A 14,999-nucleotide genomic window follows, 5' to 3' on the forward strand; every position below is an offset into this window, starting at 1 on the left:
CTTAACACCTGGCCAGTATTGCACAGTGCTAGGTTTTTAATTGGGCAGCACTTGTGTTCATTCAGTCCCGACAATATGAGATATTGAGGAAATCAGAGCAGCAGCCAGTTTGTGGTATAATGTTCTGTTACAGAGAGGAGTGCCTACGTGCTGCTAGGGAAAAATTGAATTAACTCTCACTCTCAGATCTTATTTTTTACATTCTCAAACATTTTTATAGTGAATCTACAGCTTTTGTTGACACGTGAGTAAGAAATGGTGTACAACAAGTAGCTGATTCTTATTCAAATTATGCTCAGTTTGCTGCTAGAAAGTCTGGTTTATGTTACCACAGCAAATTACAGGATGTCAGTAACCTTTATGTTCTCAATTTGAATGGATATCCTTGCACTGAGTAAGCCAGAAGGAACTTATGTTAGAATTTATGAGCGGAAGATAATCCAGTAGAGAATGTGAAAGGATGTTTTCTTCTTCTTTATTGACACAATTTTGTTAAATAGAAAAGAAAACTTTAAATGCTAGACAAAAAATATTCATCTTGCGGAATGCAGAAGGATATCTACTGCTGCTCCTAGGCAAATGTTGCCCCAGCTTTCAGAGGATCAACAAGTGTGTTAATTCAGTGTTAGGCGGGGAAGTAACAACTACAGGCACTGCATATTTGCATCTGATTTATTTCCATTTCATCAAGAAAAGATGAAATATGCACCTTATAGCTCATAGGTATAGCACACTTGGAGTCCAGTAAACAATATTATCAGGTTCTGGACAAACATTTTCTCCTCCAGAAACTCTTGCAAGTGTCCTGCAACTGTCTCATTCCTTCCAAACACAGAGCATGATGCAAAGCCCAGACAAATCAACATTCACAAATATTCAAAAAATCTCAGTAAATTACACTTGAAAAACTATCAGACACCAAAAAGTTGTACCAGCGTGTGCTGGAATGAGAATTTTAAATAATATATTTTAATTGTATTTTTTGACTAAAAATTCAGGGATTAAAAGTTATTTTCATCGTATTTGCTCTATGTGTATCTTTAATGGCTCTGCAGCAGATGGTGGAACCCAATTCATAGAGCTTACTTTGAAATAGCAGTGGTTTAGAGTGTACTGCTACTGGTTTATGAAATGAAATACACCTATTTTCCCTTTCTTATCAACATGTGTTGCACTTACCTATGACAACCATACACTGGGAGTTGAGCTTCCCACAATGGTATTGCTCTGCAACTTTGCCACTTGAGCTAAAATGTTTCCTTATATAATGCAATCAGTCTTTTGGTCTTTTCTCTACCTCGAACATTTCTGGTTTGAGGGGAAAAAAAAGGTAAGAAAATAAATTATATTTATTTCTTATTTGCAGTTTCGTTGTCACTACCAGAAATGGTACAAATAATTGTGCAAAGCTACAGGAGGTAGGTCTTAGACACCATAGAGATCTGTTATAAATTGTTTTTTCTTCCTTTTCGTTTTGATAAAGGAGAAATTTTAGATGTTTTTTGTTTGTTTGGTTTTTTCTTCCCTTCTCTCAAACTGATAGCAACAGTGTTAGTTCAAAAATCTACATATCCCTCTATGTCTGTTTAAGATGTGAGCTGGTGGACGCCGACAATGATAAAAGAAATGATCAATGCGATGCTTCAATTGTATATAAACATTTGCTACTGATCTTGATAGGTATTTATGGGTAAAGTTAAGCTTCAACTGTGTATAAACATTTTCTACTGATCTTGATATAGGTAAAGTTAAGCTTGGACAAAACAAAACCGTGTCATCTTACCTATTGAGAAAGGCTACCATGCTGCAGGATATTCCTTTTGCAGCAAGTGGGCTCTGAAAAGCAGTTATTTCTCTGCAGATTAGCAGATACAAACACAATGAGAAGCAAAACACAGAACTGTTCTCAGGTGCCACTCCTGCTGCTGCAACTCGTTGTGCCTTGTCTCTCCAGAACTTTGTTAAGAGCAATTATATCTTTTGAAGTAGGTGGCTAGAGAAACCGTGCTCCCTAAAGGTTCCCCAAAGATTCACCATCTGTCAAAAGTGAGCCATTCTGCCACCTTTATAATTAGCATTTACTGGTACCTCACACCTACGTTCTCACACCTACTGTAACATACTGTTCTCGAGAATAAGTGTATTGCCACACTCTCATGCCGACTCCTCTTCTAAGGCATTGCTATTATGTATCATTATAAACCAAGACAAAATGCAAATGTTTACTCTAGGAAAAAAATCATAATGACATCCCAGAGGAGCACATGAGTAAACACATTTCATTGTTGCTTTTTTCCAACCAGGTGCCTGCAAGAGTTTTCAGAAAGTCCGGTTATGTCAAGATGTAGGAGTCTCAGCTCTTCCCACTTGCTCACTGGTGCACCACAGAGGTTAGTTATGTCCATGCATTTCCAGCTGGGAATACAAGGTATTAACCCATCTAGGGATCAACAAATTTGAGTAAAATTTTGAACGTGCACTCAAGATCTTAGTTTGTAAAAGACATGTTCTCATTTATTTTAAAAAGATCAAAAACCTTCTGAAGAACAGGTTGTCTGATCTCAGATGCATTTGTACAAGAAAAAAACTAAAACCTGCCTGAACCTGTGGGGGGCTTTGAATCCACTGGAAGGTAAAAGGCTGCGGGATCTTCCAGCAGCTACGGCATGCCTTATCTGTGCTGTGTCTAGAGAGAAGTGAGCCTGCAGAGCTGCAAACCTACACCTTTTATTAATGTTCATCTTGCTAAACTATCTAGATCCAATGTCACCAAATTCCTCTGGCGAGAGACATGTGTATCAATCTCTGAGCAACGTGACCAAAAAAGACTACTTTCACTTAGGTAGTAATCTCCACAAGAGGGGAGATGAAGGGAAGAGAATTATTTATTAAAAACAAGACCATGTGATAGCTACTGCAAGAGAAACATGGTACCAAGGCAGTGGTGTGAATAATCATGATGTTTTCACCACAGCACCACTGAATGGCTGGCACTCTGGGAAAAGGATCCAGTGGAGATTCTGCTCGATTTGGGATTTGGTACAGAAGAACCTGATGTCTGCACTAAAATCCCTCCTCGGTTCCTCAGTGGTGTTTCTGTAGCAAAAGGGATCAACATCCGAGTCTTTTTGGAAGCTCAGAAACAGCGGATGGACATTGAGAGGCCAAAACTATATGGTAAGGAGATATTATATATATCTTTTGGCAAAAATTATATCTATATTTTGGCAAAAGGAGAGGTTTTAGCCAATAATAGCACGGGGACTGAGAGGGTAGGGAAGAAGCAGATTATGAAAGAAAAATAATGAAAAAAGGGACATGTATTCAGGAAATATTGAGGATCCTCATGTACCCCTTTGTGGCAATACTTCCTTATGTGACTGAAATACTTTCTAGCTCTCCTCAGCTGTGGACTCTGATTTATGTGCTGAAGCTACCAGCTTCTGGCATTTTAAATCATAACTGCCCATCTGCTGTAAGACCCACCCCACTAACAATGATTGTCACTGGTGTTGCAGAGGCTGCAGAATTGAACATGAGCATGGGTCCCTTGCCCTAGCCACTTCACCAGCAGCACATTAGTATTTACCCACCATCACTGGCAGTGTAAGCCAATATAGAGTATTTTAAATTTGGGCAGACCAGATGTGGACTCACATTCCCTTCTCCCCTTGGTGAGTGCAGGACCCCTCTCTTAGGGGAGTGTGCAGAGCAGATGACAATATCTTAACTTCCCATGACTAGAAACAGAGTTTATGCATCAGACCCACAAATCCCTAATTAGAACATAACAATTCTGTGGTTCAAATATCCCCTAAGATGTAGATGAGAATAATATTTTAAGTACAATAAAATTGCAGCATTTAAAGCACACTGTATTGATTTTTATTCACTTAGATAGTTTACATTCTCGTTTTGTGTATTTTGCAGTTGAGAAATGAATACAAGGCCCTCACCCTAAAGATATATCTGCATTAAAATAGCATTGTTAATTTGCTGGTAAAAGTCCCATCTGAAAAGTCCAATTTTGACATCATTTCCCCTCATGTTTGCTGCACAGGATAGCCAGATGGCTCCTGAAATCTTCTGTTTACTTAAGATGCTCAGCAAAGCAGGATCTCTCACATAGCCCGTGCATTCCCATTTAGAATTACACCAAGGAAGCAGTATGGATGGAATGAGAATTGAAACAGAAATGTCAGAGCATTGTGGAAAATGTGTTTTTCTCTCTCTCTCTCTTTTTTTATAGCAAGCCCCGTGCACATATTTCAATATTTACAGCAAACTGACACATCAAACAGGTTTCTCAGTTCTCACTTTCCTTCTCTCTCTGTAACTCCTCTGAGAGAGAGGGAGAGAGGGATCAGAGATAATCAGTATGAGTGGATGGTGGATGGAGACCTCAGGGAAGAAAGTAGAGAACTAGGAGGGAATGAGAGCAGAGAAAGCCTCTGAGGGAAGGAGTTTGCCCAGTGAAGGCAGGTAGTGGTGAGCCAAGGTGTGAATTTAATGATTGGTCCTGCAGTTGTCCTCAATGGGAGCACTCTTAATACATGTTAATGGTTTAACTGTATGGGGGAGTTGCTGTGAAGTAAGATAAGATTTGAATTTCTGTTTTGGTGGGTGTGATGTCCATCAAAACATATTATCTTGCTTTTGACAGTTTGGGAGGGGGTTTTCACACCATCTGCTTAGGCCTCCTAAGTATGTGCTGGGAACATTTAATCGAGAGAGGTGGGATTCATCCTTCAGCGATACTTACCTCTTACTTACCTCATTGACTATGTGTTTCTATATACGTAGTGATTAACCTCAGCCTGGTTCACTGCACCAAATTATAGGCACCATCTCAAGGAGCTTAATCACTGTAGAGTCTTTTTATCTCCATAGCAAGTGGAAAGAGTCAGGCAACTCCTGTGGGTGGTCATCCAGCCACTACCTAAAACACCTCTCAGAAGAGGCCAGTCTGTCTCAGTGACCATGTAGATAATCTTGCACAAGTACCTTCCTACAGCTGGTACTCCAGCAGAGGACTTGCAGCTAAAAAGGAACGTACCAGGTTTAGCCTGAGGAATATTAACAAATGGAATTTGTTTGCAAACTCTGTTTTATCCAATCTTGCCAACCTTAGGTCGTCTAATGATTTTGCAGTGAGGTATAGCAAGAAGGATGAGTGGCAAATTCATGTTTATTAGATTTAAAAATGGATTGCATCTCCAGAGTGGGACCTAAGCTGTCTGCCTTCAGTACTAATACTGCACCTCAATTTTCAGATATCTAATGAGCCAGCTTTTCTAAAGCAGAAGCCTACACCCCCGGTAATGGCAATGAGGAGAATAGGTGGCCTTCAAAGGCCTCCAGAAGACCCAGAAAAAGACCCTTCTATGTAAATTCCATAGAAGGTTCAGGTCTAGAGATGTTCCATGGCATTTACCTCTCCATGAACAATTTAGGGAACTCCAGACTCCTCACCGTCAGGGGACTGCTTCACCAGGGCATTGAAATGAAAGTGTCAGAATGAAGGCAGACCCATGTGCTGCCTCTAGGGATTTCAAAATGGTATTGAACCACTGTTCCCAGAGACGTGCTAGATGAATTCAATTATTGTCACCCTGTTTAGTTTGTTACCAGTGAACCATTTCAATGTAAATGCAATCTAAATCCCTCTCATTTGTCTCTAGCCATGGAAAAGGAGAAATCTTTTAATCTGAGCTAGTGAATGTCTGAGAGGTTGTCTCATTGTTTTTTACTTTCGCCTATTCCCTGAATCATCAGAGAAAGTTAACTGATTTAGTACATGCTACTCTGAGAAAGTGAGAGATAAGGAGAAAGATCATAAGTACGATACGGAAGACAAGAAACGTGGAGAAAAAAAGGGGAGGGAGTTGAGAGAGACCAAGGACTTCCATAGTAGACCAATCCCTCTCCTCTTTCCTATTTCATTCATTTCCCAGTGCTGTCCTTTTCTGTTTCTGTCTGGCTCTTTCCTGCTTGTGATGAATATAATTTCCTAGGCCTCCATCACTGCTGATTAGACCTTTTAAAATACATGTGAGTTGTTATATTTATTAATTGTGCCCTCACTTGGTGCTGTTTTCTCAGCATTGTCAGAGAGAGTTTTCAAAAGGTTCAGTTCACAAAAATAAGGTGTATTTTCAAAGATGTTGGCAACCCTTTCAGCTTCTCAGCCAGATCCAAAAGAAAAGCTTATCTCCATAACTCACTAGTGGTGAAAATTTTATTGACCTCATTTGAAGAGATTAGACTTCCTAACTGAAGAGATAAAGTCACTTGACAATCAGAAGTTATATTAAACATCAAATCATAGAATGGTTTGGGTTGGAAGGAACCTTAAAGATCGTCTAGTCCAACCTCCTGCCCCGGGCAGGGACACCTTCCACTAGCCCAGGTTGCCCAAAGCCCCGTCCAACCTGGCCTGGAACCCTTCCAGGGAGGGGGCAGCCACAGCTGCTCTGGGCAGCCTGTGCCAGGGCCTCACCACCTTCACAGGGAAGAATTTCTTCCTTAGATCTAATCTAAATCTCCCCTGTTTTAGTTTAAAACTTACCTCTTGTCCTATCCCTACCCTCCCTGATCAAGAGCCCCCCCCCGCCTTTCCTGTAGCCCCTTTAAGTACTGGAAGGCCACTCTAAGGTCTCCCCAGGCTGAACACCCCCAACTCTCTCAGCCTGTCCTCACAGGGGAGGTGCTCCACCCCCTGGTCATCTTTGTGGCCTCCTTCTGGACCTGCTCGAGCAGGTCCATGTCCTTGTTACGTTGGGGGCCCTAGAGCTGGATCCAGCCCTGCAGGGGGGTTCTCACAAAAGCAGAGCAGAGGGGCAGAATCCCCTCCATTGCCCTGCTGGCCACACTTCTCTTGATGCAGGCCAGCACACAGTTGGCTTTCTGGACTGTGAGCGTACAGTGCTGGCTCACAGTCAGTTTTCCATCCACTAATATCCCCAAGTCCTTCTCTGCAGGGCTGGTCTCAATCCACTCAGCACTCAGCCTGGATCTGTCCTCGGGTCTCACACACTAAAGTGTGCAGGACCCTGCACTTGACTTTGTTGAACTTCATGACATTAAGTGAAAAGAAATTGTATTTATGAATATCACAAAATTCTTTGAAAACTTCAAGTTTCTGAGCACAGCTCAGAAACGTTGAAATGTTTTAATCTGATGCTTGATAATAAAAAAAACACCCACCGCTTCATAATTAAAAAAAAAACCCAAAACCACCAGTACTTTTTGTACCGTCATGTAAATCTACTTGGAGTTTGGTGTGTTGTTTCTGTGGATATTTCACACTCATTTCTGTTTGTCTCAGCTGCTGCAAGTCTCTCACTGGAGCTGTAGTTCAATTCTCACTCTGCTCTGTGAGATAAATATATTAGGTGAGCACCGATTCCCTTGACACATGGTTGTCCTGTGACCACCACAGGTCAGCTAGGAGAGAGGGATTGTATGTCAGCCAGTAAGTCCTCTAGAAGAGAAATTAAATGTAAATTGCTAAATGCATTCTCTGAAGTACAGCTTTGATTCAATCTAAAGCAGTATTGCCAAGATTCAAGTTGAAACAATCTAAAAAAAGGAAAATATTTTAATATACAACAAAGTAGACAATGCTGAAATTTCATTTTTATTTTTCCTGAGGAAAACTGAGCAATTTCAGATGTCTTGATTTTCCCACTGAAATTATTATTTTTTTTTCCAAATTCTGTCATTTGCTGTGAAAAGAGTGATTGAAAATTTCTTGCTGTCTCTGGAAATGTTTGGTGTTCCTTCATTCCACTGTGGGCCTACTGAAGACTTTCCAAATCTTTCCTGTAGGTAACTATGTCAGCCTATGTAATACCAGATTTAGGGAAGGAGGAACAAAACTGTGATCTTCCTTTCTAAATTATAAGATGATTGATCATAAAGTCATTAGAAACGCTATAAAAGATACAGATTCTATTGAAGAAACATTGATCTTGTTTACAGCACAGCCATTTGCTGTTTCAGCTGAAGTTTCTAGTTAAAATCAATCTGCCTTTATGTCCTTTAATATCTCATCTGTGCTACAGTTTTAAACTATTTTGCAGCAGGCTGCAGGGACTAAAGATCTTATAAGCCTCTTGCGTATTTAAGGTGTGATCCCAGGGGAGCACGCCTAGAAACTGAAGGGACTGCTTGCCTGGAGAGAAATAATCCATGAAGCAAGGCTGTCCCTGACATAATTTCTTCACGACCTGTACATTTATTACATTGCACATGAGTAAGGGAATGTTTTATGTTGTTCACTTATTATTTTTCTTGCTTTTTGATTTGTTCTTTAGGTGTCCCTAGCTCTTTGAAATCATTTACAAAAGCTGAGCAGTGTGTAAAAACTATTTTGAATTGCAGCAAGTTTGGTTCTGGTTCAAATCAAAAGGACTGGACTGCTGTGTCACTCTCAGTCAAAGGAGATTAGCACTTGGCATTTTTATGACCTGACGTAGTGGGAGCCAGATGAAGTACTGAGGATAAAATGTGCTTTACATGGAGAGCATGCAGTAGCACAATGGTACAAAACCCAAAATTATTTGCTCTGATACCCCAAATTTATACAAATGGAAACTCTACAACACTGTGATACTGATAGATCAGGTAACTCCTTTAAACAACATCAGGGGAGACCTCTGACCATGTCTTAAAAAGTGGCAGCAATGGCAACATATTCCTCCAGTGTTAAAAATCAAGCAAAAAAGGGAGTATTCTTGAGATACAGTAACTGTCAGGAATTATATGTTACGGTATTGGTCCCTGATGCAAAGGACCAACTCAGATCCATGTTAAATACCCTCTTGTTGTCTAATTGTCAGTGAAGCAGCATTACCAACAGCCTGCATGCAGACTGCATGCAATAAATTTGGCTGCCCTCTAAGACAAATGGCAGCCAAGAAAGTTAACATTTTGCCATCTACTGTCCTTAATGAATGTCTCAAGAAAGGAGTCCTGGTGACATATTCGTTGCCTCAGGATAGGTACAGACATAATGTGCAAGTACATGTGTTACGTTTCTTTGTATAAATAACTTCATAGTGTTGTAGTGATGGAAATCTCCAGGATCCCTTAGAGAAACATTATTTGTTTCTCTTTAGATGTTACGCCGTGGAAAAAAATGACCCAGAAATTACATAAGGTTAATACAATGAAATAAATCTGGGAATCCTTATACAACACCAGCTATGAGTTTCTGGGGGATAAGTGTTTTGCTTTGTGCTGCTATGAAAACGAGAACATAGCTTTTGTGGTCAGTTTTTATCAGTTAATGGCTATATGCATTTTGCAGTTATCCTGGCCAGCTGCCAGCTGTAAACATTTGAGATCAGATTCTAATAACTTTATTCACATGAATTTTAATAAGTCCTCAAAAATGGCATCCAAGTCTGGCCCACCCAACCAGAGAATTTCAGGCTAAATTCTGTAACCTTTATTCACACAGAGCAGTATTCTGCTGCATTTGACCCAACAAATTTCACGTTGCATAAGTGTTTGTCTAATAGAAAGAACTATGCAATGACATCTATATGTAGCCTGAATAGATCCTCTGGAAGCGAATGGAAGAATTTAGCCACTTTTGAATGAGGTACTTGGTATGATTCTTGGCAATGACAAGTCTTGAATAGTCATTGTACCTGATTATCTCAAAATATATTTTTGAATAACCATGTTGCTTTCCATTCTGCCAAACTTCAGAACGTTTTCGACAGCTGGAAGTACTTGACCATGTAACCAGTGCCCTCTCGTCTTTGCTGACTGACATCAACACCCAACAGACCAAAGCTCAGGACACAGGCAGGGATGAGCCCAGTCTACTGGATGCTGTGAAGAGCAACCCTGCAGTCACACGAGCAAAGCAGAGAAGAATATGTCAGCTCCTGAAAAGGGCTTCTTGGCAGACCATGCTGCTGAAACAGAGCTTGCTGGCACCCAGGGAAGCCAACTTGCCCAGCAGGAAAGAGCAACCCTGTTCTTGTGCAGATATTGCTGAGAGAGGAACAGTCCAGGGGAGCTTTTCTGCACGTGTTACATCGGGCTGTCTGAGTCAGGAGGAAACCCCCAGAGACAAAGTTGCCTCGATGTATCCCATGTCCCACTGTCCACCGACTCCATCGGGGAGAGCCTGGGCTTCATCGCACCTAGTTGCAAAACAGCCCCACCTTTCTCCTGTGTGTGAGGTTCTTGCCAAAGACAGGCCAAGAAAGGAGACACATTTGCTGGTGGCCCACACACTCAGAAAAGTGGCTGACCTAAACTGCAGGCTGCCAGACTCATTTGAAATGGAAGAGGTGAGGTTGATTTTCATGTATTGTGCTAGCAATGTATCTCCATCCATAATTATGGTATAAGTTTGGATTTTCTTTTGCAGGATGGAAGCTAGAGTAAATGATATCAACAAACACCATGCAGCAGCATTATGGGGAAAACCAGTAGGATTTACACTACTCATTGGGGTTTTGATTATTTTAAATTGTCTTTGTGTTAGGATACTGTCAAAGAAGTTGGCACTGGAGTTACTAAGGTAGGATTCATTCAACCAGTATGATAGTGTAAGATGGCAATATGTTTTATGCAGTGCTAGAGGGTTTGGTTTTTTTTTATAGAAGGAAGTTACAAGAACACTAATACATATGGTAAAGGATATTTTTACAGATCCAGTCATTAACCAGGGTTGGGTTTCCCCCCCCCCCCCCCCCCCATCTTCCCCCCCCCAGCTCATTTTCTGGTGTACTCTTTCAGAAAGTTGCATCACAAAATTAGCCTTGGTTTTATAGCACTGTTTGAAATATTTTATCGCTCTGTAAGCTGAGCATCCTAAAACCAGAATAACTCAGAACAGCAGCTTGTTCTCATATCCAGTCTGCGAAGCCCATGATACTCAGCTCTCTGTATGTTTTAGCAACAGTGGGCTGTCAGTGGGGGTTCAACATGAAGTAGCAGAGACCAGGATACTTGCCAGTTCCTTTCTATATCTAGAGTTGTTTTGTGAGCACCAGTTTTTCTGGACGTAATACTGCAGAAAAAGGGCTATGGTAGGATACTCTCCAATCATAAAGACTCCACTGGGATGTTGACAGGAATACTCTTCCCTTCCCAGCCATCCTTCAAGAATGAGGAAAAGGAAGGAGTCCAAAAATTAGGCTCTACTGTAAGAATCAAAGAAAGGGGGGAAAATGGCATGGTTGGCAGCTCCCTGAAAACATATGGAGCATGGGAGGGAGGGAGGGAAGGAAGAGAAGGAAGGGAGGGAGCAGTAAGTGGCTGGAAAGGGTGGGAGGCTTAAAAAAGTTTTCCATTTCTAAAGCATTGGAAGAGGTCAGGTTAAGGTGGTGGCACTCCTCTTGAGGAAAGGATATTTACATTTTCAAGTCTTTCCAAAGGTGTATTTTTCTGTGAAAGGTGTGGTGCAGCCTTCGTGTTGGCAGAGCTGACTCAAGAATTAGAATATGGGCCTGATTATCAGCCTCAGCAGGGAAGAGGGTGTCTTTTGGAGATCTCCAGCACAGGAAATTTATAGCCCCAAAGCAGCTCATATGTCTTTGTAAAGCACTTAGCATGCTGGACTTGCAGCTCTGTGACTAGAGGCTCACACAAAGGTGAGGACATTGACAGAGCAGTAAATGCAGATGATCATGAACTCCCCGGTTTGATGTCTAAACCAGTTTGGTAAATACTGTATGCTCAAAATAGACAGGGTATATATTGTTTAACTTCTGAGTATTCTCTACCACATCATTAAATTAAGGCTGTAAGAACCGTGCACTGGCTGAAGCCATCAGGCCACCTAAATTGTTAGTCTGGTAATGGCCAGTAGCAGACCTACGGGGAACAGAATAACAGGTGCATATAGAGTGATCCTTCTCTTGTATTCTTCCAGCCTTTGACGATGAAGGACTTAAGGCTCTCCTGAGCCACAGAGTGCATGGAGGACACAGCCAACATGCATGTTCATACGTTATTTGTTTCTAATATTTACCCTTTTCTCTTAAGTGTTTTTCTGAAGGAGTCTATGCAGCACCATGACATGATGCCCCCCTTGATACTGTTAAAAAGTCAAATGGATCTTCATTCCTATAGGAAAAAAAATTTCTGACCTTACATACACTGTTTGGCAAGAATCTGCCTCCATATGGTTACATTTCCTTGGGTTTCTTCTACTAAGTAATTTTTTTTTTTTTTTTTCCTAGGGACATTTCTCTGTGGCTGTTCAAACAAGATTGCTAGTGTATTTGCATGTTAGGAACCTTTATGTATTGATTACTTTGAGCAAGGATTGGAAAGGTTCTGAGACTAGAGCCTTGTTTATGACAAGAACAAATATTTTAAAGAGGAGACAACCAAAAAGAAACCATCTGAATGAGTTTATGTTTTCACTTTTAAATATCCGGAGGATTTTTTTTGTTTGTTTTTACTCCTAACCCCCCTCATAATAAGGTGTACACTCATCATCATTACCACCAATAAGAATTTTTTCTCCTCTCTTCCTTTTCATTTCAGATTCAGAGTTTTGAGGATGAAACTCTATGTGGAAATGCTCCTGACACCACTTCAGGTGAGTGTTATGAAACAGACAGTTTGGCCAGTTTTGGTTTTAGAACACTGTTCTTGTGTAGTTTCTTCTAAAGTTTATCCTAACAATAGATTTTCCCTTTATGCTCCCATCACTTCTGGCATTTGGATGCATTATTCTAGATATGGCAGTCTAGATGACATGACTTGATAAACCTGTAAAATATACTCAGCTTGTCAAGGAGACACAATGAGTGCACATGAAAAGGGTACCTCACATGCACAGCTTTGTGTGGGGTCCCCCTCCAATGCTTTGAGCAGACCTCCCTAGTCTTCCAAGCGACACCAAAGCTTTGCTCCTGCTCAGTGATTTATTTGCCAGACACAGATGACCCCTTATCTTACAACTCTTAGATCCTTAGGAGATAAGCCAACCAGTAGGCTGGAGATAGTGGCTCTGCAGCCACTCTGTGCCCAGCTCAACCAGGACATTCTAGTGGCAACATGGCCTCTATCACGTCATCTGAGTTTCCTATATCACATAGACTATCACCACATGAACTGACATAGCACTGAATCGCGTGTTAGAAAATAAGTTATTTGAGGAGTCTATGAAAGGATTAAAAGCAAAGCTGTTAGACCAGATGTTATACTGTCATTTGGGGCAATCGGAGTTTGGATCCTGAGAAGTGGTTTCTGTCAGGGGTGACACTACTGGGGAAATGGCTTTTAAGCCTCCAGAGCAGGGAACGCTTGACCTTGCCCTCCAGGGATCCTTGCTAACTGGCAGTTGTGGTTTTGTTTTTTTTTTTTTAATGGGACAGAAATTTAATGTGAAAGAACTAATAAGTAGCAAGAAGCAGATAGCACGGCACAAAGGTGAAAGTTTGGTAAGCCCTCATCTTTTGAGGACTACATTATATCAGTTTTGGGGAGCCAGCACAAATAATTAAACAACCAAAGTACTTACAGGTATCTAGAAATAAAATTCCGCTGTCCACTGGTGCTGGTGATTCACAGATGCCATTGGCTGGAATGACAGGTGGATTTGCAGGAGTGAAATCATGAGCCTGTTGAAGGCAGTGACAGAAGTACCACTGACTTCAGTGAGGCCAGCATTTTCATCAAAATATGTGGGGTTTTCTTGGTAAATGCTAGAGGTGAGTAAAGATAATGGAATATAGCATTAATTCATCCATTTTGGTGGGTTTGTTTTTGTTTTCAAATTACCTGTAAGCATACCTTTGTAGTTTTGCTTTTTTTTTTTTTTTTTTTTTTTTTTTTTTTACCTGTAAATAGATTGAACAGCTATGGCATTCAACTGCTGTTGCCTCATCTTCTGGCAGGGTTGTATGTCTCCAGTCTGTCAATGTGTGGCTCCAGTGACTTTGGGGGCTTAATGTCAGGTCCTTGTTGTTATTCAGACTGTATGATTTGTCACCTGAATTAGGTTACTTTGATTTTGTTTTCTCATGGATGTCTTGATCTTCATGAACAAAGAGGAGCCTCCATAACAGTAGTCTTCGCTCATAGCAGTATCTATACAAAGAACAGCAATTCCCCAGGACTGGTGCAGTGAAAAACACCATTTGGACAAACATTCAGTGAGAAATTAAAAAAAGAGGATGTGGACATAGCCCAGTGGGGAAAAAATTCAAAATGTAGCAACATACCCACAATTCATTTTTTCCTTTCTTTGTTCATCTCTAAAAAATGACTGTGTTATTTAATGATGATGGGCATTAGTTAAAGGATTTAGCAGATTGTATAGGTATATCAATCAAAATGTAAGGGGAAGAAAACAATTGCATGCCCTGAATACTCTTTTAAGACATAGGAATAAGCATGTATTTGGTAGCAATTTCATGACAGAAAACGCGGAAAGTAATTATTTGTTTTTAATTCAGGTAAGGCTGTCATCCAGTTAAGCGATCAATCAAAATCATCCAAGTAAACTGAAATTATATAAGATTAATGCCTTTGTGGAACCATAATACTGTTTCAGAGTTTTGTTTAAACACTGGAATATATCTCTCTCTCTTTCTTTGTTGTTTTAGTGTCATTGATGGCCTAAAGTTAAAGTGGAGACTTCCGGCTTTTTTTTACAGGCTTTTCATATTCTCTCTCTTTTTCCCACTGCTTTTAAGTGGCATACCCCTCCATAGCCATGGGAGTTTTGTTGTGAATTCAACTTGCTGTGCATCATGGAAACAGTCTAAAAATTGCCAGTTGTGAATGTAATATTGTTAGTAGTGAATAATACCTAGCTCTTAAGAAGGTTCCTACCAAATTCAGGAGAATGTGGTTCAGACCTATAAGCAGGGGTCCTCAAAATAGGAATGAGTGAGAAATAGAGTCCATCAGGAGCCTACACAAGGAAAACCTCAGCTCCCAGAAGAGCATGCTGGAATTCACATTTGGCCTTCAAATTCCCTGAGGCACAGGCTGACTGTTTTTCAATGTTC

The 14,999-nt window shown here is 40.7% G+C and overlaps 1 protein-coding gene across 1 annotated transcript in view; it reads left to right on the forward strand.

Annotated features, from left to right (window-relative positions):
• Positions 1-1,386: 1,386 nt before the first annotated feature.
• ITPRID1 (ITPR interacting domain containing 1) overlaps positions 1,387-14,999 on the forward strand; it is a 34,318-nt gene continuing 20,705 nt past the window's right edge. Inside the window, 5 exon segments of the mRNA XM_074898189.1 lie at positions 1,387-1,418; positions 2,304-2,390; positions 2,975-3,177; positions 9,721-10,313; positions 12,523-12,577. Coding sequence (XP_074754290.1) covers positions 1,387-1,418; positions 2,304-2,390; positions 2,975-3,177; positions 9,721-10,313; positions 12,523-12,577 — 970 coding nt within the window.

The sequence above is a fragment of the Athene noctua genome, chromosome 2, assembly GCF_965140245.1.
Source record: "Athene noctua chromosome 2, bAthNoc1.hap1.1, whole genome shotgun sequence".
NCBI lineage: Eukaryota > Metazoa > Chordata > Aves > Strigiformes > Strigidae > Athene > Athene noctua.